This window comes from Drosophila santomea, chromosome 2L (assembly GCF_016746245.2).
Source record: "Drosophila santomea strain STO CAGO 1482 chromosome 2L, Prin_Dsan_1.1, whole genome shotgun sequence".
NCBI lineage: Eukaryota > Metazoa > Arthropoda > Insecta > Diptera > Drosophilidae > Drosophila > Drosophila santomea.
This window is the reverse complement of record NC_053016.2, coordinates 17,594,518-17,620,304: the sequence shown is the minus strand read 5'-3', so window position 1 is coordinate 17,620,304 and position 25,787 is coordinate 17,594,518. Positions and strand designations below refer to the sequence as shown.

The window sequence follows — 25,787 nt, the reverse complement described above, 5'->3', positions numbered from 1 at the left end:
CCGAAGTGGATGTCGAAGCCAAAGCCAAAGCCAAAGCCAAAGAAAGAAGTAAAAGTGGGCGGAAAGGTGGAAAGCTGTAGGTGGAGTTGGAACGGAAATAGGAGAGGGAATAAATCAATCAATTGCAGCAAAGAATGCCTTTGGCCACGCCCTACTCTGGGCCAAATTTTATTTGCCTTTTATTTGCGTCGCTCTCATTGTTGTTCCATGTGCGATGTACGCTGTACCTACGAATTTTTTTTCGCATTCGCTTTGTTTTTTGGCGGAACTAATTAACCTCCATTTAAATGAAAAACGAGCTGCGATTTGTGCCCATCGAATGAGCGTCATAAAGTCAGTCAGGGGAGAATAATGACCCGATCCGGAGAGTACGCACACATGACCGTGCCCGGCAGGGCGTTCAATGGGACGTATACGTAATTTCAGGCATCCTCGACCCGCCCACCGCCCGACGCCCACCGAGATGCTGTTAAAATTAATGCCAGCTCGTAAGTTTTACAAGGAATTCAATTTTTTGCACCACACCCCAGCCAAAGACGGATAGTACTCCTGCCCTCGGAAAACTTTGGCTCACTGGGAAAAGTGTCTCTTCTCTGGGCTGGAAAGCCAACGTCCTTTGTTTGAGTCCTGCCGCTGAAAATTGATTCGAAAGTTTTGCCATTAAATTGTCCTTTGTGCCGTAATCGGTTGCCCCTTTGTTCCGCAGTAGAAATGCATTTCGTTTTTGGTATTCATCGTTTTATGGTTTTATTATTCATTTGTTAACAGATCTTTTTTAAAAATGCAGTAGGTTTCATATGCATTATTTTCATAGTTTTTCAATCATTTTTTTCGAAAGAACTTGTTCTCATTTTATACAGTTTTCTGAGTGGCGGCTTATGCTTTGAGTTTATGAACTATGCGTTTAATTAATATTCGTTTTTGTTTCGAATGAACTTACGCCTTGTTAATTATTGTTTTCCCCTCGACTGCTGTACAATGCATTCAGTTAATCGTAGTTATAGATATACCCATACAGACTACATAAAATACATAACTCAGTTAGTGTAATAAAAACATTCACATCCACTGGCAAATAATTCGCTCTATACACACGCACACTTACACACTTAGTCGCATAAGTTTATATTTCGTGTTCGATTTCGGTTTCCATTAGCATTAACATTTAAGATTAACCTAGGTTCGGTTTTCAAGTCTTGTGTGTCATCGCCATCAGCCGCTGCTCCAATTAAGCTACGTTAACGTTAAGGTCGTATGGGGGGATTAGCAAAATGAAGCATATGCATAGAGACTATAATTTAATCGTACAACAATTAAACACAGCGAAGTGAAACAAGCACACTCATAATCTAGCTGCAAGTTATCGGTTCTTTGTTTAACAAATATCTCTTTGGCAAAAATACAAATTGAACAACTTTATTTCGTGTTTGTTAATTGTTTTAAACGTAATTATCTACAATAAGTCTTATTTACTTCCCCGATAAGTGCAGATAAGTCTAAACTAAAGTATGTGTAACTATTAAAACGTATTTCGTATCGAACCAAGGACAATCAACAGTGGTCAGGATAAGCTGGGGAAGACATACAAGATTTGTGAGGACACAGTTCCCTCGTGGAGTATTAAGTTCGAGTGCAATCGATAGTTATCCCTAAGAAAACAACGAATCGGTTATTCCTATGTATATGTGGGGAATTCCCTGCCAAGCTCCATTCTTTTAGAGGGTATGCTGGGATAGGATCTAAGATTAAAGAGATGCGAAATTGTACGCTACGTTTTACATCTATGAATTGCAATGACTCTCCGTGTGTTTGTATCGATATACCTGCATTTGTCCTTTTAATCGTTAATTAATTATTTCTAATCGGCATCCTTGCTATTCGGCTTCCGCCCTGTGGTATTGTACAATTTGAAGATTTTGGCTTGCTGATTGAGTGAGTAGTGATTCGAAATTGTTTCGGCTTAGCTACTTATAACTACCAGTTAAATGCTAATTATTAATGCAATTTGGCAGCACTGCTCGTAGAGTTCAGCACAAGCTATACATTCACATATCGGTATAGAGAGAGGTTCCTTGCTGCCCCTGTCCTTTGGCCACCTTCCGTCCTCCAGCACCCTTTCCAAGAAACACAACAGGTTTCGCCCGACTCCGCACTATAATGCTCCTTATTTTCCCGTTCATTTAACATTTATCTGGCCACTGCCATCGCCATTACTCAATAGCGGAAAACCCCACAGTAGAACACACACCCATGTGTGTCTTCACACAAAGTTGCCCCGTCTTCATTCTTAATTTCATCCTCAGTTTTCCGCGCATTTTTCTTCCTTACCCATCCTCTTCACCATTGCCTTCGTCTTCGTCTTCGTCTTTGTCTACGCGTGAGTTAATTTCAAAGATAATTTCACTTTTAATTACACACTGTGTGTTGGCACAAGGCCCCCCTGCTCCTCCATTCTTTGTATCCTGCTTCATCTATGCCCGAAATCAGGGCATTTATTCATTTGCGATAATCCACTGAGAGCCAGCAGCTGCAATGGTGCACTCCCCGCGATCCCGACCCGAATCCAGCAATTACAGCCAAATGAATATTAAAATCCACACAATGCTGCTGGCAATTATGCACTGCGCTCAAGGATCTCAAGAACTTGGCTACAAAGTCAAAGATACGGATGTGGCTGAGGATACAGGGGGCGGATATGGAGGGCGTGCGCAGCGCCGAGTGTCCTTGGGATTTCGGGACTCCTCTGGTCTCGAAGAAGAAGTGGAAGAGCTAATGGCAACGCAGGCCAGGATTGGTATGTCACGCTCGCTGAGCTGCGACGAGTGGCAAATGAAAACTGTTTATGGGCGGCAGTGCCACTCGAATGCCAGTTGTATAGAATGGAGATACAGCCAGCTTCTGCATACAATGGCTTCATGGGCGTGGCCGCCTTTCATCTATATCTTTGCGATGTGCGCATAAAAGTAGAACTTAAATTCCATGGCGTAACATAGCGAGTGCTTTGGTTTTTGGAAGCATTCACCAATAGTGCGAAAATACTGTTCCTTAAAGTAAAGCGAATCCTTTTTCCCTGTTTAATAGGGCCAAAGTGCTATTCTCCCCTCCAGTTTTAAATTATGTGAAATTCATCGAATATTTAAACCCCATTTGGCGCAATAAGCAATGTAATAAACCCACATTTATGCAATTAAACTGTCCCGCACCTAATGTGTTTAAATTAAGTAGGCTCCACTGTGGTTACGACACTGCGCCCCGTTCCCATCCCACGCTCAGATTTTCCATCTGCCCCATTTGAGGGGAGGTGGCGAATCTAGCACTCGCATCTCGGGATCTGGATCTGGGGATGGGGATGGGGATGGGTATAGTGAAGTGGCTGGGATTGGGGTTGGGGCTGCCGGGCAGCTAGCGGCTGTCAACCTTCAACTTTCGACGACCATGGCCGCCGGCGCCGTCCAGGGCAATCACGTGCCCAGCCGACTTGAGCCAAAGCACGCCCCTGGGAGCTGTCAAACGGATCTGGACCGTTTCGCGTTTTCCACCCAAGGAAATTTCAAATTATTTTCGCCTGCTTCGCCTGCTTTGGCTGCTCCTGCTGCCGGCTAATTAGTAAAACTCTCTGCGAAATTATGCTCACCCCCACAGTGGCTGTGCCTCCTCGGAATCCTTATCTAAATAAACACCCACATTGACGGGAAGCCGTAAGAACTGGGTGGAAATTTACATAAACTAATTCGCTGGCTGATTTGAATAAGGTAATGGCAAGTGGATGTGGATGTGGATGTGGCTGCCGGACAGGGGAAATTAGGCGGACCGAGAAGAGAGCCGAAGAGAAAGCTCCTAAGCTAGCTAGTAGCTACATCCTTGCGAGTAGGTTGGATACAGACACGAGTATGCTGTTGTTGGAGGGGGGGTGTCTAGGACGACTTGGTTGCTCAGAACCGGGGCTCACTGCCGGAGAGGATCCGCACGGTGGTGCTGCAGCTGGTGGTGCTACTGCTGCTGCTGCTGTTGATGATGGCCCCAGTTCCAGCCTACAGCTATACGAGGTGTCCGTCCGCATCTGTGTAGGTCACCGGGATGCCGCCGGCCTGGCTTACTGCCCCGAAGCTGCTCATGCCCACCGCCGTCGGGTCGAAGGCGCTGGTCGTCATTAGCAAGTTGTTGCCCAGGCCGCCGCTTGCCGCCGGCAGGTTGAGGATCTGCAGGCTGCCCAGGGGCGCCGACACCGGCACTCCCACGCCCACGCCCACCAGGCTGGCATTGAGCAGCTGCTGCTGATGCTGCTGATGCTGCTGCTTGTTGCGATTGGGATCCTTCAGGATGCCGTGGGGCTGGCGTGGCAGAGTGGCGGTGGCCGTCGGCAGACTGCCATTCAGGGTGGTGCTGGTGGTGAGCGTCGAGGCGCTGAGGTTCACAGGGTGCAGGTCGTGCAGCATCTGCATTGGACTGCTGCCCACCGTTGACGTGTGGTGGGTCACATCAGGCTGAGGCACGCCCACCACCCCGCGAAGAATCCCCCGCCGCAAGGTGCCGGAACCGCCGGCGACTGCTGCCACCGATCCGTTGCCGATGAGCGTGGGGCCTCCATTGGTGGCCAGCGAGGTCACCGTCATGGGTTGCAGGTGCGCCATGGCCATCGGTTGGGCGGTGAAGTCCAGGGCTGCTGGGTATTCCTGAAATTTGATATGGAGGCGAAGAATGACATTAGTGCATTGGAAAACAGCAGTGGGCAGTTGATGTTAATTACTTAGCTGGAGCTTCTTTGAGCTGTTAGCTTGAGTTCTTTGCCAATGTATATTAAATATTTATGAATGCGTTTGCAAATACACAACTTTTAACAACTTTTTTTCCGTTATTATAAAAACACTAAAATACGTGGGCTTAGTTGTACCGAATCTCTCGTAACGGATACATTTTGCTAGGAGTAGCTAGCTTTACACTTAGGAACTATTTCTGTTTTGGGAGCCTTTTTGTTTTTCCAGTGTGGATTAAGTGGGTGTAGGCTTAGCAAAGCGGCTTCAGCTTCATCTCGAAATCAGCTTCTTGGCGGGAAACAACTGCTGTGTTTGCCCAGCGGCAAAAGTTTTCCCATTAAACTGTCGCCCGAGATATGAAACAATGAGGAGCGCAAACAAAAGTCCGCTCTAAGCCGCGACTCAAATACCCTGGACTCTATCCGTGCCACGAATCCTTTGGCTACTTTTCCTTGAAAGAACGGCATTAAAGCAAGGATTAACACTAACGATGCCGTAATTATGACAGTGCCTTCTGTCGGAGCTCCTATACAATACAACTTCCTGACAACTTCTCAGCTGGGCAGCGGAAAAAAGCGAACTGTCTGCGAGTGGATTTCTAGTTCAATTGACATGACACTTTGTGTCGAGTTGAGGAAGCTGTTTCGCATGCCAGAAGTCCGAAGTCCGGGAGTCCGGGAGTCCGGGAGTCCAGGAGCTCAGACCAAGTTTGCAACACGTACACTTTTCAAGTTGCAAACTTCGCACGGGCACCTAATTGGAATATTAAGGGGAATCGAGTACCTACGATTGCGGAATTGAAAACTCTCGGAGATTAACATGGCGCAAGGACATCCAGCAACACATTAGGGACACAACACTGATTAACAAGGTTGTGGCGCGAATTGGGATAGGGAACGGGATTTGGATGTGGACTTAAGTAGTCCAGGGCGGACATTTTGTATCAGTTTACAAAGTTAAATTGTCTTCAACGAAAACTTGGGTCCCAGTGAGCTCCACAGCAAAGCCAAGGCGATTTGGGTGCTCAGGATGGGCCAGGGTGTCAAGTTTTGGACGCGTAAAGGGTTTCCATTGGCCTGCCTGAAAACTTTTGGCCACTTAAAGGCTTTCGGGTGCCGCACTCGCTAATTCTTGGCCGCAGCTCATTATTGTTGTTACTGCCGGAGTTGGAACTTTATACCGGGTAAATAGAATAACCAATTGGCATCTCCACACAGGCCATAAAAAATAAACTTTCCACATTAAGGCCAATGGAACGGCGCCGACGGGCCAAGTCTATTCTGAATCCAATTCAGTTTCGCGGAGCTGAAGCGGGAGCGAAAATAAAATTATGGCCCACTAGGAGTGGATCCCCTTATTTATTTAATCGGCTTCAGCTGCGTTCAGCGCTCCCCCTGAATTCCCAGCCCTGAATTTTAAAACAAAACACTCTGCTTTCTCGCTTTGATGACAGCCACAGGGCCCCAGTGCGTAAAGTATCTGACGGATGCTCCTCCTTTTCCAGCTTCTTTGCAACTGACAGGTCAGTGGCAGCCAGACAATGGCCAGAACCAGGACCAGATCCGGATCCGCATGCCGAGTTCGCCCGCACGAAAACTAATTGAATTTAAAACTGTGCAGAACTCAAGTTAACAAAGTGAACCGTAGTTAAGTTGTCCAGCTGAAGTCAAGTCCCTGCCCTCTGGCTGCTCCGGAGCCACATATGCACGTAGTCCAGTCCACATAGGGATTCCAACTGCGTCCGGCAGTCAGCATTTAACTTATCAACGCCAGCCAAATGAAACTCGAGCGTTTCGGGGCTGACGTGGTGGGGGTGCGACTTGGTGCTGTTCTGGCCTTGGAAGCCAACCAAAGTTGGCAATAAAATACAAATTGCCGCTTAAATAGTTACAAGCTGGTTGGACAAAAACACCGCAACGGATGGATGAGTGGGTGGGCTGGCCTGGCATTCTGGTTTTGGCTTCGTTGGGTGTGGCCACAACTTGTTTTAAATTGCATTTACTTCGGGCCACTTTGCGTGCCAATGAACGGATGTGGACAAGGCCAAGGGAGTCAGAGTCATCGAGGTACTGAACCTCCGACATCCTGTTGCAGCGAAAGGGCATTTCTCAAAAAATACCAACATAATTTACAATCGCACTTCTTGTGGGCCCAAGATTGCTTAATGAATAAGTTAAAAGAAAAACTGTAGTTCCAACTTTAAACTCGATCAAGTTCAATTAATCTATCTATTATATAAAACGAACCTACTAAGAAAAACGAATTATTACCGATCTAATAAAACTAAAATCTTTGGTTTTTAATTAACCAATAACATTAAAAGACAAACGGATGTCATTGAATACAAAATACTTTTCTATGATAAGTATGAAGTTAAACAAATACAAACGAAATCTTCTGAATGGTAGATTAATAATATAATTACTTATCAAAGCAAATACATTTTCTAAGAGCAAGTGCATTTAGATAAATTAATAAGAAATTTAATACTAAATTAAAAGAATTAAGGGAATGACGAAATATGCCCCAAGCAACAATCTAAGTTATAAGAGCTTATATTAAGCTGTATTTTATTTTACACGTAAACATATAAACAAAATGAAATGCCGAATTAAATCAATTTGAGGAAGCCCATTTCTATTGCTCACATATATGGCGCTGCACAACAACAAAACATAAATTGATTAAGAAGCTGCCCAATCACTTTTCAGCGCTTTGTGATAAACTGGTAGAGCTGAATCTAATCCGCATCCACGGTCAGATTCAGCTGTGATGGGCAATTACAGTGGATTCCGATGGGCTGAGACTTGTGCGCGCTCCTCTTTGGGGAGCAATGTGCAAAACGGTGCCCTAACTTTGTTAGATGGCCATTTGCTTTGTTTTATTCGCTCTCTATTTTTTGTCAAGTTTTCCAATTGAAATTTAATTTGATTTACTGTTATAAATTGTCCTTATTCATTTACTGTCCGCTCGGACGTTCGGATACGTGGCGCTGGCTGAAGTTGAAACGGAGACAGATGCTCTTCGAAAAGTAATTTAGAGCTGGCCAAATGTTTTGGGGAAGCCACAGCGAAGGGACTGCTCGGCTGTTCGGCTGCTCGGCTGCTCCGCTCTGTATATTTTGTAATTTTTCTAATGATGTTTATCAAATAATTCAATTTGGCTTCCACACAAAACATTTCTTATGTGAAATGGCAAAAGGCCGGGCGCACAAAGCGGAAGGAGTGGCTGCTCCACATGGGCCACAAGTGAAGTGGGTGGATGAATAGATGTGTATATAGACATACATCCGCACATATGGGATGTCATTGTTGACCAACTAAACCGAAATTGAATTTTTCTCCCTCGTTGACTAAAAACCGCAAACAAAAGGTTTAGTCCCATGTCGGGCGACGGCAAAGAACGATGACGGAGCACTGGCTACTGGCCTGTGGCAGTGGATACTTGATATGGCCACTACCACTACCACTTCCACTACCGCATCCAGTGGCAGTCCCGCCAGCCGGGCCACCACATCATTTCACTGTGTACTCTCTGGGAGCGGGACACAATTGAATAGCTTAACAAATCGTATAAAGCCCATAAACATGGTCAACTGCTAAGCATAAATATTATTATATTAGCTGTGCAGCCAGATGGTGGTGCTGGTCGGTAGTAATATCCCTTGGATATTACTGTCCGTCCACTGCTGTTGCTGCACTTTCGATGCCCCTCCCCATCTAATTTATACAATTATGGAGCGTCAGACACGTTGAGAGGACACATAAACGGGCTGACTGTCACCCCACGTCGGATGTCGTCTTATGCTGTCGCATTGGCACCCCTTTAGTGCCAGGAGTCATCAAGTCCAGGGGGACGCCGCTTACTTCGTATATTCTCTGAAGGGAGCGTCGGAAACATAAATTCCAAAAATTGATTTCCCCATGTTTATTGTAAGATTCAGGGAATTTATATTGGCAGGCAATGCGACAAGCGCCGAATGTGTGGCATCCGCCTTGGAATGGAATGGACATCGCATGTCCTTGAGTGGCGGCGGTGGTTTTCGGAGGTGGAATCGGGATGCCGTGCTGCCGTAAAACGGGGACACAACTTGGCCCCGGAATTCCCAGAGCTTTATGAGTGATGCGGACCAAAAACTTTGTCGCATCTGGGGGCGTTCCTTCGTTGTAAAAGCGACACTGCCGTACGCCGTACGCAGTACGCGGCGTATGCGTGATATTAAATTGTTGTCTGGGGAAAATAATGTTTTCTCTGCGCGCAGTGCAACAACGCAGTGCAGCTTGCTTCAAGGGATTACTTATAATGCTTTTAAGTTTGTCATTTGTCTCCACAGTGTTGCGGATTATAAAAGTCGAAGCGCGTTAAATGGCAGAGGGCGAGGGCGAGGGAGAGGATGGGGATAGGGATGGGGATACACTCTATGCAGATCGATACTTGAATTTATGGAGCTCTCGCATGGCGGGATGCAAAGTGCCAAGTGTCCTTCGTAAAACTTTGGTTAATTGAGCGCAATAAGCTGGGCGCGGAACGAGGAATGTCGGTGGTGCCAGATGGCAGCGGATCAAAGAAGGTAACTGCAGATGCGGGCAATTAAGCCTGCATCTGCCGTTCGTTAAGCTTGGGTCTCAGCCAAATCCCCGCCAGCAATGCCCTGCCGGAGGGAAGAGGGGTTCAGCGGTGGGTTCATTGATCTCACTTACCATTGGCGGATAGGACAAGTATCTGTCACTGTTCATGTTGTAGTAGGACCCATCTGGTGGAGGCGCCGGCGACGGGGACGGAATATAAACGCCCTTGCTGATTAGCATCTGATCATCCCGGGTCATGTGGATGGCGGCGCTGCCATTGTTGTGCCTCGGATGCGGCAGTGTACAGGCGTTCACTGGAAAAAAACACGAAGATGGAAAAACAGTATCTGGTTAATATGTGTGTGCTTAAGTCAAAGTGAGCTCGATTTTATGTATATACGTTGATGCTGTTTTTTGTGGCCATAAGCCCACTTTAGCCTGCTCTGGGTTGATTTAAATGGCTTACCAATACCCCCAATGCCTTCTCTTTTTTTTATGGGTGTGCTCTACTGTTCTCTACTGATTATTTTCCTATATATTTTTTCCCACATATACGGGCATTTATACGGACGTAGCTATGGCTTAAGCTTTGATTGCGACCATAAGCGGAGCACGCCGTTTGGCTGGCCAGCCGCAAATGGGGAAACGCAAAAGGAGTTTAATTTTAATTTTTAAGCTTCGAAAAGTATGCAGCAGCCATGTGCTCATATCGATCTTCCATAGCTTATACTTTTCAAATTAGTTATATTTCTGTATTTAAAAATGTGTATTGAATAAAGTAGGGCCTTGAGTCCGATTTATTAAAAAAAAACGGAACTACAACTTTGTGGCTCAATGTTTCTTAGATGCAAATAACAATGAACACACATCTCTTTGAAAGAACCTACTGAAGTGAACGCATGATATTGAGAATTGCAAGTGAGAACACACCTGTATAGATGTACCGTGCACGTAGCATGCAACAATTTGCTGCTTCGTTCTGGCCAATTTCATGTGCAAACGCTCGGAAAGGAGAAGAAAACGACGGCCATTAATTGCAATGCTTGCGACATTGCTGATAAGCCCGTCCAATAAATATGCAAATGTCAATGGAGTCTCCAGTTCAGTTGGCCATAAGACCACCTGCTTGCGGCGTGACAAATTGTCCCGACATACGGCCACGTTCGGTGAAAATCGAGCGACTGTCAGCCGCAGAGGCGTGAAAGCCGCAAACGTAACAAATTTGTAATTTTGTAAAATAGACTGTGACATCGCAGAGTTTCGGTGTTGGGGGGCGGGGGGGGAGGCACCTTTAGCCGTCGCAACCATAATTTTCCGGGCAAAGTTGCCAGCCTGCGGCTGCCTGACAACGACAAATCGAAGGAAGCCTTGTGGTAGACTCCAGACTCCAGTTTGGGCCTTGTTCATCTTGCGGCTTGTTTACTTCCGCACATGTGGGCGTGTTCCCCTAAAAGACAGTCACTCATGAATTATTGATTTTTCGATCAGCGCCGCATTGTTGTGGCGAAAAGAAAAGCCGAACGAAGAACTGTGTATTTCCTTTCCCTCCAATTTGGGACTGAGCCAGCTGCATAATTGTTGCCCGGGTCAGGAGCCCTAGTTCCTGGCTCATTCGATATTAATAACATTGGGCCAAGTCGGGGGGCATGGATAAGAAATGTTTTACGTAAAACTGAAAAATAGTCGGCCCGCCGCCATGAAATATGATTTATCTAAAGGGGGGAGCTTAAGGGATTTCGCGGTGCTCCAGCGGGCACTTGCACTCGTTCAAGGTCGGAAAGTGGGTCAGCAGAGCGGACTTGTTGCTCTTGGTCTGCTCATTAACGTGGCAACGTGTGGAAAGGGGCCTCATTAAAAGCGCGGCTCTGGCGCTTTCCACGTGTAAAAGTATAAATGGTAAATGGAATTGCAACTGTTGGTGGGGTGGCAAACAAAAACCCCTCGAGCTGTCGTCTGTTTTTTTTTTGGTAGTTCTTCTGACTTCCTCCACCCATCACATTCTTCCGATTTAAATTCATCAAAAAACTGTGATAAAAAATGCGACGCCAACTAACAAAAACAATTTCCGTTTGCCCCGCCCCTCGAGCTCATGTGCATGGCGCCCCACAGCTTTTCCCGGTGGGTGGCGGGTGCACCCGCTTTTCCGCCCGCTTGGAACAACAGCCTTGGGCTCGCTTGTTTGAGATTCAGCTTCCGGCAAGCATTTTAATTTTTTGTGCCACGTGGGGAATTCTTTTGCACTTTCCTCTCCGGCTCCTGCGCTCCTGCGCTCCTCCGCTCCACCGCTCTTCCCTTATTGCTTTCTTTTTCGCCTTTCTTCGCTGCTTTTGTCTTTGTTGTTCTTCTCCCTCGGCGTGTTTTCTTTTCAGCTCGTTCTGCTGTGCTCTTGTTGTTGTTTCGGGCATAAAGAACTGGCGGTACTCACGAACACCCGAGATGAACACACATACGTAATTATGCGTGTCGCCGCAGAAACCTTGAGTCGGAAAAGTGGGCGGAAAAGCGGGGGGCCAGGGACTTGTCTTCGGATGCTCTTAGAGATGAGCACGTGATGTGAATTTGGTTGCTACTAACCTAATTATTGATTTATACAAGCATATCAATTTAAATGGTAATACCCAACATATACTTATTTGAATGATATTTGGGGATGTGAATACTACTTTATTAATAAGGAAACCCTAAGGTACTCTGTTGCGACTGGAAAACTTCGCAGCACACCTATTTGTTGCTCACAGTGAGGGGAAAATAAGAGGAGGGATAGGGCTTTCCAAATTTTCATGCCGTTGACACAAGGTAATTGTATTTTTATCCCAGAGTCTCGGGCACTTTTCCCTCGGGGTATAAATTCTGCAGCTAATGTATTTTTATTATTTCTACGCTTTTGCATTTAAAATGCATTTTCTGCTTTTGTTCCAACTGGACGGATTGTTATTATAGAACTCCTGTTGTTCTTACGGCTTCGATGCTTTGATAGATTGCCACGGTGTCCTTTGTCTGTGCCTCAGACGCAGACCAAGTCCTTTTCCCGGTTATTATTCTTCCATTTCCATTTCTGCTTTCCTTAAACTGGAGTTTTTTCTTAAATTAGCGCAGGCCGCACGTGATTTGGATTCCGCCTCAAGCGGCTCATATATACATACATATGTACATACATATATAGGGTATATATAGGGTCGGCCATCACATATCCTACGTACGTCAATTGAAAATCAAGACTGACAAAAACTTTGCTCCTCAATTACAATTAAGATGGAGATGTTGTGCTGGAATTGAATTTTCAGCTCGCACACCCCAGCCCCCCGCTCCCTTCGCCCAAATAAAGCTTCGATTTCGTTTTCTGTATATTTATTTCGTGCTTCTGCCCTTCCGCCCATCTTTCCCAAGCGATTTTCGTTCCCTTCTTTCCAGCATTTGCTTTGATTGCACTGCAATCATGGCATAAAAATCAAACCAAAACGAGTGCAACCAGGGCAGTTGGGGCGACAGAGGGTTAAGGGTTAGGGGAGGGGTCTGGTCGGTTTGCTGACGTCCTGACAGCGCGTGCAAGGTCCCAACTTTGTTTTGCCCGAAAGTTAATTATCTAAAACGTATTTTTGGCTTTTTCATTTTGTACTGCGAGAAATAAATCGTTTAAAACTCACACAGTTCTTGTGAATATGGAGGGAAAAATTGATCAAATTATTTGATTTTTATGACAAACAAAAATATTTTTGGGGAACGAGGAAACCATCGCCATTTTGAATCAAAGTGGAAACTGTCATTATACTTTCTATCTATCATTATCATTTCCAATTAAAAATTGCGTATTTTCTGCAATATTAAAACTAAGTTCCTTACGCTGTAAGTGGTCGAATTGTAAAATATTCTCTTCTGTTTAGAGAGATGTTTTAGAAATCTTATGGCATATACACTTACCAACATTATTCGGATAGATGACTGGCAGGGTGCCATCCTTCTGATATCTGGGCGGCGGCATATCCGAGCCCTCGACGAGATACGTGGACGCCGCCTTCTTGCGAGCCTCGTCCTGAGAATAGAGAAGGATACGAGATGAGTTGAATTGGAGTGGAGTGGAGTGGAGGAGAGTGGAGTGGAGAGCGGCAGATGCGACGTGGCCGTGTATATATCAATTTATATTCCCATTCCCATTTGAGTAATGCCCCGTAATTACTCCACACTTTGCTTTTCGGCATACTTTGGGAAAGGCGTTGAAAGTCGTTGGCGCGTAATTGACAGCCACAATGACAGCGGCGACACACGGACACCAAGGACACCAAGGACCAGGATACCCAGAGCGGCAAGGACAAAAACCAAGGACACCGGGGATTGGATCGGATCAGATGGGGGCTGATTTATAACACGCGCGGTCGCAGTTTACGCACTTTACATACTTTCACATCAGCTTCTGCGGGCTAGGCAGTTGCTGCGGTTTTCCAGCCGCTGCAAGATTACGGCGATAATAAATGATTTTAATAATTCGAAACGATTTGTTTGAAGCAGCCTCACAAACTCAGTCCCAGTCCCAGTCCCAGTCCCAGTCCCAGTCTCAGCTCCAGATTCAGATTCAGTGCCAGACTTGGGCCCGTCTTATTCGCCGCTTAGCCCACTCGCAGGCTCATCATTATCATCATCAGCGTCGCGTAATTAATCACGACGTCTTAGCGACGACGTCGGCATGCCGCTTCCGTTTCCGCTCCGCTGGTCTGGACTTGTTCCTTGGCCTCATCTTGAACTGGTCTGGGCCTGGTCTGGCGCTTCCTGCCTTTCATTCGGGCTGCTCTCGTTTCGAGCATTGGCAATAATTGAAAACCCAGGGCCGCAGGCCAGGAGGATTGCTCTGATGACCACTCTCAACATGGGGAGTTGGCCAGACTTTCTTGAACCAAACCGAACCAAACCCTATGATGCCTTGAATTTGTTTTGTGGCTTATTAACTGGCTTGTAGCTATATTTATGGCTTGTCTGGCATATTTGTTTCATCTTTGATTTCCACCTGAAGCTATTTTCAAGCCTTCAGTCACTCATTGGCTTCTTGTCTAACTACTTAATTTAATTGGGTTTTTTTAAGGGCCAACTGACACAACTGGATGCCTTAAAAATATGTGAAGGTTTTCAGGGCTCAAGCCCAGCTTCCATCAGACCTTAAATATTTTTGGTAGAACTTCTGAAACTTCACTCACTTTCAAAATTGAAAGGTTTGAAATTGTTAGGGCTTCTAGTATGTTTTACCGAATACCGATTAGAGATTCGGTATCTACGAGTAGATTCTAAGTAGCGCATTCAAAATCGGCGTGAACGATAAAAGACGATATTCAAATGGAACGACTTTGGGGAAATCGCAGCGTTCTCCGCCGGTGAAAATGGCAAGTGACGCCCCTGCCCCTGCAGGACATCTATTTAGCAATGGAAAATGCCTAAAATGCCAGACGATTTTCCACTGCCGGCCCCTTTTTACCCCTTTTCGTCGCTTTTGTGCCCATTCACAAATTGCATATTCATGCTGACACAAAAAGAAAAGTGAGGCAAAAATGGCAAAAAAGTCATTTAAAAAAAGGATGCAAAAAATAGTTGGCTTATAGGTAGAGATCCAGGCTGTACTCACAATATATTCCGGCTGGCTGCTGCCCTCATTGGAGTAGGACTCGCTCTTCTCCGAAACGCTGGACAGCGTCTCGCCGGTGACGGTGTCATTATACGAGCTGGGCGCGTACATCTCGATGGTTGCCGTTTTTGCCGGTTGATTTGTAGTTTCCGCCACTGTATTCCAATGCCGCCGACACACGAAAAAGTTCCGACGCCACGAGCAGCGGACCAGGATGGCGAGGATATAGGCGGCGAGGAGGGAAACGGATTCGAACGCCAAGGTATGCGCACAAATATTGAAAAGGTGTAATTGGCAGTGACATCCCGAAAATTGATGATTCGCAGCGGTGCCATGTGGAGCAGATGGAGCAGGTGTGGCAGGTGGGGCAAGGGTTGGTGGGTCGGGGTTGGTTTTTTGCGGGCGTTGATGCAGTGCGCCAGGAGGTGGATATGAGGTGGCCAATTGTGTTGCAGTTGCAGGTTCAGGCAATGCAAATCAAATGCAAATAGCCAAGATTGTCAGAGTGCCAGAAGCAGGAGTAGGTGGACGGTGTGGATGGTATGGGTGGATGGTTCGATTGGATAATGGGTGGTTTTCGGGCGGCGTTTGGGTGTTTACACGGGTGGCAGGCATTGTGTAAATTATTCACATTTGTCGCAGCATTCGTTGATGTGCATTTCGATGCGGTGTCGGAAACAAAAGAAGGCACATCGGGTAATATTAATGAGTTGATAGTCGGGCAAAGGTAAAAATGTAATTAAATGATTTATGGCGAGTTTTCCGCAGAAGTTAACACGTGTTTGCCGCAAAGTGGAGTCCATTATTCAGCACATTCCAGTCACGAGTCGATGGCATATGTAAAGTATATAAAAGAAGTACACATTATAGGATATGGTTTAAATATTTTTAGATTTCCTGGCTGTTGCTGCTGCTGCTGCTGCTGTACATGGGCAATGGGTCCTTAGCTCGCTTACAACTCTATATTCTGTTAGGCCCGGCATTTTAAAACTTCGATTAATTCCAAGTTACTGTTGAGCGTTTTACATAAAACAGGTGTAATCTAAATTACTACAATTTTAGATCAAATTCGCACAGACACAGCTTTCTCGGTATATTCCAGCTTGTTGTTTTCAAGCGCCTTTTCCCCCACAGAATGTACAACGATTTCGGGCTGAGCGGAGTCAGCAGAAAGGCAAAAAGCAATAGACACGTGTGGCTCCATGTGGCCCCCATGTCAGCCATGTTCCTGCTGATGGCGATAGGTAAATGGGCAATGGTAAGTGGACATTGCGCTGCCACTCAGCTGCTATCGCCATCATTGCCATCATCATCGTCCTCGAGCTATGCAAAGATATAATGGCCCTACGGTTTCTTAATAATACATTTTTCAGGATGTGGATATGGGGAATATGTGGGATAGGTGGGGGTCCTGGGCGGCACGTCCTCCGGTTACGTGACATGCGGGGACTATTAGTCGATAAAATGGCCGTTTTCTGTTAATTTGCACAAGGAACATTGAATGTTTGGCAGTTATCAAAATTACTTTATGCACGTTTGTGTGTTGCTCGTCGTTCATGTTGGTCAATGTGTATAATGAATATTTAACAAATTGCAGCCGAATATTCGAGGTAAATTGCTTTGTTCTGTCTCCATTTTGTTTGTTTTTATGCTGTTTATTCTGTGCTGCCGATGCTTCAATTTGCATTTTTTATGATCGACCAACATTCGGCTGCGTTTGGTTGGGGTTTAATTCATTAAACATATGCCCAACCAATCCGGAGTCTATACACTTTTGTGGGGGCACTCATAGGGAAAAAATTAAAAATTGAAAATGCATTTAAATGCAGGGCCGCAGTGCCGATCGACCCATATCCTGGTTCCTGGTCTGCCGATGACAGCGCCCTTTATAACAACATATATGTATACCTATTCATTTATATATCTAGATGTGTGTATCCTGCGAGAGCTCACTGATTTAATGGCTTAGCGAGTTAAAAGCATTTTCGGCATTTGTCAGTTGTTTTATTTATGACGACAAACGAGTTTTCCTGCAGAAGGGCGTTTAGGTGCGGGGGGCATTTAAAATAATAGACCTGTCTTTAATCAATTAAGGCAATTAAAAACATGACCGCTATCCTACGCGTTTTTGTCTTTTCGAAAAGAGTGCCCGCTTATGAATGAATTTTGCAAACAAAAGCTTAGATGGCATAGGAACATGAGTGTTCGAAGTGGGTTTACCCTTGATTTGGTTCTTATTTCGGTCATATAAACTAGCCTGAATCAGGTATTTCTCAGTATTTATATGTCATGTACTTAAAAGCCAGTATTCTTATTTTATGCTTAAGGCCTAAGCTTAATTTACGACGACTGACGGGCTGAATGGGTGACCCCTTGGTAGGGTATTGATGTCCGGCGGACGGGCTTATCACTCTTAGCCGCTCCCGGGCTGTGGACACAATGCGGTGGCCACCGTCAAAGCAGATGCTAAATAATCCGCTCCTTGTTTTTCTGGCTGCCACTGCACTTTGCGGCTACGCTACGCCGCACGGAGATTACAAATTTTGCACTTATGCTCAGAAAAGCCCGACCGGATGGCTTTCTATAAACCTATGTAGTATGTGTGGGGCGCGGCTTAGGCAGATGCTGTGGTCATCTGGCCACGTTAATGACGGCGACGTCTGCTTTGAAGGTCTTTTCTGGTAAGCCCTCTGTCCCGGCCACCGCTCTAAATTATTCGCTGGCCGGGATTGTGGTGTGCTATTTGCTCTCCGACCGTTTGAATGCGCCGGGTGCTGAGCTATTTCGCGCATTGTTTCTGCTCCCGGCGATGAATTTATGAACTCCCATTCTCGGTTACCCGTTCCCTGTTCTCCCCCCATGGCCCCCCACTCCCGCTGCAAATGGATCCACTCTTTCGGCCTGTCATGGCCAGTTGCATAAGCAGCAAACTTTTCGACATTGCTGAGCCAGCCCTCTGGCCTCCATCACCCCCCTTTTTCGGCCAGATTTTCCCCGATTTCCTCGATTTTCCCGACCACGACAGCCTGTGCGCTTATCTCTTCAGATTCGATGTCGCAGCTCCCTCACGCACGCCACAGAAGGCCCCAATCCCCTGGCCAGTTCCCCGTGCCTGCGTCAATTGTTTAAAGAGTGTCAAAGTCAAGTGCTCGCCAGTGGGGCGACCATCGGGACTGAGTGGTGTGGGCCTGGTTGGGTGGTCTTATCGCTGGTGGCAACGTTGGCACAAAAGTTTCGGTCCGACCCGCCCGCCAAGTCGTAAAAGTGTCGCACTCAACTATATCCCTATCCCGGAGATCGGGTTGCGGGCCATTTCACTTTTGTGCCGGCTCTCGCTCTAAAGTTTCACTCCTGGCCAAAAGATAATACACCCTCGGTGTTGATGGGTGCACTTGCTCTCTCCATTTCCTTTTGGATATTTGGAGGCTCCAGCAAAAGTTGACGTTTTTTGTGCGCCTCGAAATCTATTGCCATATGGAGCTAGGCCCATGCCCCTAACTTTGTTAACCACTCACGAAGGGCCTGGACCAATTGTTTGACGCAATACCTCTTTCGACTCTTAAGTGGGCCAGGAAAGTGCACTTGAACCGACCTTTGATTGTTTTGAATGCAGCTGAGGACATACGTTTTGAGATTCAGAGGTTGTTGGTGATGTAAAGAGCTCAAAGGTGAAGTAAACTAATTAAATTATTGGCCTCTGAAATTAAAAGCTGCGATTCCAATCTACTTTATAATATTAGAAGTGCCACTTTTCATATTAGTTCTTATCAAATATTATTCTCAGTGTGGGGTCGCACTCCCTTTCTACTTTTTGGGGCCAGGCGAAAAGCAATAAACATTAGAGATGGCGCTATTCGGGATGTTCCGGCTCAGGCCCAGCTCATACGAGAATGAAATATGTGGCACTGGGCATTGACTGTGGCTGCGGCGATGCGATGGTCACTGCCGCTCTCTTGTTCATGGCAACTGTGGTCGATGACCGGCAACGGAACGAACGGACAGCGGACTACGGACAACGGACAGCGGACAACGGACAACGGACTTTGGAGTGCGGACTACGGACCACGGACGAACAGCAGTCGGCGGCGGAGCTGAACCACTGAACCAGCTGCCAACCGCAGACTTTTGGCATAGTTTATCGGACAGCGACAACTACAGCGAAAGGCTTCTTAGGCGGCCTCCAGTGCGGTTGGGCTTTGGTTTGCCGATGAGTGGGATTCGGGCTTGGGATAAGATGGGGCGGGGGAAATGGGTTCAGTTGAGATGAGATTTGGAGCGGGATGGATTTCCTTTCTGTGCGCCATGCGGCATTTTGACACAAAGGCCCAAATGCACATTAAAAATGCATATCCGAGGGCTGCAAGAAAAACACAAGTCAAGTTTCGCCAGCGAAAACATTGAAATATGCAGAGAGATATCCCCCGACAGGGTCCACCGAATCCGACTCCCACTCCCACTCCCACTACCACTTCTACTCCTACTCCCACTACCATACCCAATACCATTCCCAAACGCCCAGCTCCGCCGGCTGGCCAACGCACCAGTTTCTCTGACAACTTCACAGAGAAAAAAAGAAGCGAAATGGATGGAAAAATTGTGAACACTGAAACGGGAAAAGTAAAAATCCTTTTGGGCATTGTCAGTTATCGGCTTTTGACAGGGATAAGGGTTTGGGGATACGGCGGCTCCCCTTACCGCTCTCCGTACATTGTCATAAAAATGTTGTTTCTTCCAGGAGGGTTTTCCTCAGCTCCTCGCATTCGCATTCGTTTTCGGTTTGGCTGCTGTGTTTGTTTGCAGCAAGACTGAAATATGAATTTTCTTTTGTGTGGAGCGGGATTGCATTCGTTTCCCGGCACTCTCCATTTGTTCAACTGCGCCGCACTGCCAGCGAAACGAAGGACAGAAATAATGGAGTCTGGCCTGGCCTGGGATTCTTAGGGAAATTTCTTATTTATGTCCTGCGGCTGTAGTTCATGCTTCATGCTTTTCGTGCTTCCCGTTTGAAAATGTCAAAAAATAACTGGCCCACATTTTGTTCCACGATTAAGTCAGTTTAGTTTAGTTTCGGGGCGTGTCGCCCTCTTTTTCACTCGCCTAATGAATCAAAAGTTTTCCACTGACAGAGCCCGAGATGATAATCAAGTCATAACTCAAATGTTTACGAAAACTGCATGACAGAGCACACATTACAGCACCAAATAAGTAGAACTGCAAGATGTGCTCATAAAGTAGAAACACTCTGGGCAAAGAAAGGGCATTTAGCCTGGCTTTTAGACAAAAAAGGAGCGTTAAATTATTTTGTAAAAATTATTCAGTAGTAGTTAACTAAGCAACAATTGTCACATAATGAAAATTTCTTAAATTTATCTATCTGCCTAGCCAAAAACTGACTCATTCATTCGTATGTATATATTCTGAGACCTTTATTGTGGTTTCATGTGCATCTCTCGCCGCCGTATTGAGTTCGGGATGCAGCTCCATTTGCTGCCCGGCTCATGCACTCCGGCTCAAATAATTTGGTTAGCCTGCAAATGTGTAGTGCAAGTCGACGACTGACAGCACGTAAAAGCGATTCTGTGCTGGCACATTGCGTACACGCCGTGTGTGCGGCCACGTCTCAAATTTGCCAGCCAGTTGGATGGAGTGACTGTGCTAAGGAGAGCTGTCCGGGAAAATGGTAACAATTGGACTGATGGCGCCATCAGGGTTTCCATTTAAAGTTGGCTCCACTCTAGTGGTGAAAAATAATTTCGTTTTAATAAACAGCCCTCGGCAAACATGTCCAGCACTTGTCGACACGTGCTCCACGACCTCGGCACCCCGTCCGCCGCCCGAGAACGAAGAAAGCAATCTGATTTCCGGGAGATTGTGCATTCAGCTAAGAAAACGATGCACATTTGTCTTGCTGGCTGTCCGAGTCGCCTGTTCGATAAACAGCAGCTCTTGGCTGCCGGGTGCCCGGGATGCATCATTATTTTCTGTCATCATTATACTTGGATGCTGCATCCTGGCCATGCCATGCTTGGCATTGGTTGCTTGCGGAAATTACCAGAAGCCAAGGCGGAGTAGATCCCTGCCCGGGCAGGGAACGGGAACGGGGCCGGGGCCGGGGTCGGGATCCTGGGAGCCTGCGTATGCAGGAAATTGTTTAGTGAGCTTCATAAAGAGAGAGACGTCCTCAGTGGGCATCGGAAGCAGCACAACGCGCTCGCTTCCGCTTCCGGTGGTGTCACGGAAGCGGTGCCGGCTGCTATTGCAACATGGCAGTGCAATTGTCTAGTGGTTCTCGGAGTGGAATTCGAAGTGCCAGCCCCGCGCTCAAAAGTAACCTCAATCAAAGACGTACCCCAACTACCAGCCACAGCAAATAAAGCAGTGCAGTATACAGACATACATACATACTGCCCAAATAATGGTCACAATAATAATAATAATAAATAATAAATAATAATAACCTTTCTTGCGGCGCTGATGCACAAAGAACCAGGCAACCAGCGACGCGTTGACCAGGAGGAAGCCGAATGCCGCCAGAGAGATGCCAATTATGACCAGATTCGGTGTGTTGCTGGAGTCCTCGGTTAACTCGGCTGGCATCAGTTCAAGTCCTTGACAAAACGAACCATGCAAAAAACAAAGAGAAAATATGGTTGCGAAAATAAAACAATAAATAAATGCGAAATGAAATGAAAAATTGTAATAAAAAGGAATAATATCGTGAGGAATAAAAATATAAAATGGCGCAGAGCATAGCAATGAGCGCGCTGCCCCAGTTCCACTTGCGTCCGTCTCGGATTCGGACTCGGACTCGGACTCTGAATCGGGGATTTGGTTATGGGTTCCGAACAAAGGACGGTCTGGGGTCTGGGGTCAGGGGTCGAATTCGGCTGGCATAGCGGGCACACGCAGCGAAATCAAATAAAGAGACCGACTAGCGACCAGCGAGTGACGCAAATCACGTAGAGCCTCCTGCGAAGCGGAGCCGGAACATGTGATGGCAAATGAAATTAGCGACGCCATCGCCATTCCCATCGCGATGTCCAATCCCATTGCTATACACAAACCCATTTCCCTTCCCCTACCGATCCCAATCCCATTCCTATTCTCTTCCGCAATTTGCTGACCACCGGGCACGTGCGCTGACAACGCCCACAAATTAAAAGAAAATAACGGAGGCGACTGCGAGCCGAGCCGAGCCGGGGAATTAGGAATTCAAATGACCATGGACTCGCGCTCCGAGGTTCCGCAGCTCCGACTATAGCTTCCCATTTAACCCCATCTTGGTCGATGGGGCAATAATGGCAGCACACTCAGATAATAATAATAAAATGTTCTGATGAAACAAAAAGGAATATCACTTAGGATCATTGTCTGAATTTAATTACACATTTCTGTAACGATCGGAAGAATGTTTACGAGAAATAAGTATAAAATCTGTAGTGTTACTGTCTCTACTAAGACATAAGATGGATTCTAGGGGGAATTTCTCTCAGTGTAGGAGCAGCAGCAGTAACCGCAGTATTCCCGGACTCATGGATCCCCTCACCTCGCTTGAGGCGCTTCTCGTTCCGTTTGTGCAGACAGCAGCCGATGACAAACACGTTGAGCAGGACAACGACGACGCCGGCGCCCACGCCCACCAGGAGCATGCCCGATGTGCCGCCCAGCGGCGTCTGGCTGGTGGTCGGCGGTCCGCCTCCCAGCGACGAGGCCGGATGCGAAGGGGGCGGGGCTTCTGGAATGCCGGACGGAATGCGATGCGCGAATAGTAGATAGTGGCCATTTGCGGTGGTGGCGTCGTCCGTGTTGTTGACGTTGGTGATGGTCGTAATGCAATTCCAATTAACAGCAGCCGGGGTCGGAGGAGATCATTGGGTGAGACATAAAATCGGATTGAGGCGGTTCCGTATGAGTCCTTGGTTGAGTCCGTGAGTCTGGCTGTAAGCCATTTCTTACGCGTCATAAACTACAGTCGCGTCCAATTGAATAGCCAAGTTGGTGGTGGCGCAGGCTTAGTTGAAATGTGTTTTCATATGTCCCTTTAAATCTTTTAACCTGAGTCTACTTATGCGAAAGTTATACTCAAACTATATTGCGTTCCATTTCAGCAAATATCGATGTTAACTCTTCTACTTATGCCTTAGCTTATAACTGCTTAGGACTGTTTAGCTATCTATTCGTACACATCTTGCTCGTTAATTATTTTCATCACTAATGTCGATTGTGGAACACAGACATACATGTTTCACTGCTGAATTGAAATTCTCTGATTTATTTGGACTCGTGCATGCACGGCGGAAATAACGAAATCCAGTGTATGGGTTTATTTTACTTCATCAATTATTTCGGTTGACTCATTCCATGCGTGCTTCTAATTAGGCTGATAGCTGCTTATCATACTGGCTACCTAATTAATTCCACAAATCTGCCGAATAGCTGCCTGACAACTGGCCTGGCACCACCACCACCATCACCCCCACCTGGTAGTTACCGATTCTTCTGCAGAATCGAACCCCTGCTCCACTGGCCAGTGGCCATAACAGCCAAATGGTGGCCTAGCATAAATCAATGTCAGCATTGCTGGTCGAGTGCGGCACTCGCGGCTAATTTGAATGGCTCGCACTCAGGGGAGGACTTACCTTTGGTCTCCGCCCGCGCCAGATCCGGCAGGTAGGAGCTCTGGCCCAGCTCGTTCCAGGACATCACCGAGAACAGGTAGAGTGTATTCATGCGCAGCCCGCCGATGGTCAGCTTGTGGCTGTTGGGCAGTCCGTCGATGTATTTGTATTGCTCGCGGTCGGCCATCCTGCGAATGAGAAGGCAGAGTGCAATTTCATTATTGCCAGGACCCTTGATAATTGCACACAGCCAAAATGAATCCAAACTTTTTACAAATTTCCTGTCAAAGTGTGAACTTTATAAGGTATACATTTTAGAAGAGTGGCTTTAAGGAAGTCTTACAAAATGGTTTCCGCTGCATGTTTTGAATGTCGAAACATCACTCACCTATAACGAACTCGATAAGAGGCCTTAAGGCCACCATCGAATCCAGGAGTCCAGGCCACAGTGACCGTGTCGTGGGTGACGTTCAAGATATTCAGGCTGAGGGGTGGGTCAGGCTGCGAGGTGATCTCCAGGCGCACTGTCTCCACCGCCTCCCCCAACTCGTTCCTGGCCACGCAATCATACGCCCCGTAGTCGGCAGGCGCTACTTTGTCCACGATGAGGGTGGACTCGTAGGTCAGGGAGTCAATCTTGCGCTCCTCCACCTCGTACTTGTACGTGCGGTTAATGGGCAGGTCCTTCTTGTCCTGCCGCCAGATGAACTGCGGCTTGGGTGAGCCCTGCGCCCGGCATGGCAAGCGACCACGTTCTCCTGTTCCACTGGCAGCCCGCAGAAGCGTGGGAGCCTTGGCGATTTCAGGCGCAACTGGAGGAGGTGACGAGAAGATGTGGATTGGGGTAAAGGATGTGAGGCATAAGCAGGTAAGACGACCGCTTTCTGCTACTTTATGAACCACTTACACTTGACAATCAGAAGGATATCGCGGTTGGTTGGATTGTCCACACGATTGTCGGCCACGCACCGGAAGTTGCCCACATCCTCTCGCTTCGCGTCCTTGATGTGGAGATAGGAGGTGCCGTTCGCGAAGGTGGTCGATGTTTTCACGGACATGTCGTAGCCCACTCGCTCCCACTTTACGTGCTCCTCGGTCAGCGGTTTGCCCTCCACGGTGCACGAGAGCATTGCATCCTCGCCGGGATTAACGACTATGTTCTCAGACACTGACTTGATGGTGGTTCCGTCTGGAGGGCGATGGCCGTAATTAACCCAATGAAGGGAATCACACAGAGCGAAGTACTTACATTCCACCACGACTGTGATGTTGAGTGTGGCTCCTCCCTGCGAGTTGGAGGCGCTGCAGGAGTAGATTCCCGCATCATCCCGATGCAGGCGTGTGAAGTTCAGGCTTCCGCCATCCGCAAAGATGCGATGCTCACCGTCCTGCGGTATTGTGGTTCCATCCTTGGTCCACTTATAGATCACTGGCGTGGGATTGGCCCGAGTTTGAAGCGACACCTGCAGCGATTCGCCCTCCACGCCCACCGCCGTCGACGAGGGCGGTGGCACGAACTTGGGTCGATCTGGGGATTTAGGATATACTCAAATTAAATATTGTCTAACTTGGGAAGCCTTATCTCTATCTATGAAACATTTAACCTTAGAACAATTGATTTTCATCGTTCGTATTAACGTAGTTGGAAATGTACTAATGTACTAATTGTTTAAATAATAACTTTTATGGAATTAATATTGTTAAAAATTCAGATATATTGAATGTTCAATATTATTAAAAAGCATTTTGTATAATGGCGTGTAGTTTTAAATCATCTCCAGGACTGATCTTTTTCCTAAAACCACGCTTCTTTATTGAAATATCCGTAACTAGCGGATTTTTATATCGAAAGTTCAGCCAAAGGATTCAAAGAGAAAGGATTCGCTTTGAGGTATCGGACACAAGTTCAACTGCCGCTCTTTTGTGCAATTGCTTTAGCAATCGCCCTGCAATTGCTGATCCCGTCTAATTGAGCAATTAGGCGGGATGTACTTACACAGGACATCCAGGCTGACCGCCTCGTGGGCGCTCCGCTGAAGAGCCTCGTTGGCGCTCTGGCAGGTGTAGACCTGGCCGTTCATTTCCTGTGTGACGTTCACCCTGAACTCCAGCGTGGAGACCGTGCCGCCCCAGAGACCCGGCTTGGACGTGTTATTAATGCCTGTGGGTTGGGGCATGTCGGGAGTTCCGGTGGGCGGACAGGGACACAGCATCCGGATGGGGCAGCGCAATGGGAGGAGGT

General features: G+C 47.0%; 1 protein-coding gene across 3 annotated transcripts in view; it reads right to left on the bottom strand.

Annotated features, from left to right (window-relative positions):
* Window positions 1-1,203: 1,203 nt before the first annotated feature.
* The window catches only part of LOC120449609 (nephrin), a 57,086-nt gene continuing 32,502 nt past the window's right edge, over window positions 1,204-25,787 (bottom strand). The window contains exons 12-22 of one of the 3 annotated variants that reach the window (XM_039632200.1): window positions 25,542-25,706; window positions 24,795-25,073; window positions 24,453-24,734; window positions 23,934-24,357; window positions 23,567-23,733; window positions 22,474-22,662; window positions 21,386-21,535; window positions 14,928-15,082; window positions 13,241-13,352; window positions 9,455-9,636; window positions 1,204-4,673 (exon numbers count right to left, since the gene is read on the bottom strand). In XM_039632200.1, the coding sequence (XP_039488134.1) occupies window positions 4,038-4,673; window positions 9,455-9,636; window positions 13,241-13,352; window positions 14,928-15,082; window positions 21,386-21,535; window positions 22,474-22,662; window positions 23,567-23,733; window positions 23,934-24,357; window positions 24,453-24,734; window positions 24,795-25,073; window positions 25,542-25,706 (2,741 nt within the window). In that variant the 3' untranslated portion in view covers window positions 1,204-4,037. The remainder of the gene's footprint in view (window positions 4,674-9,454; window positions 9,637-13,240; window positions 13,353-14,927; window positions 15,083-21,385; window positions 21,536-22,473; window positions 22,663-23,566; window positions 23,734-23,933; window positions 24,358-24,452; window positions 24,735-24,794; window positions 25,074-25,541; window positions 25,707-25,787) is intronic. The other 2 variants (XM_039632181.1, XM_039632190.2) reach the window with 2 other exon arrangements.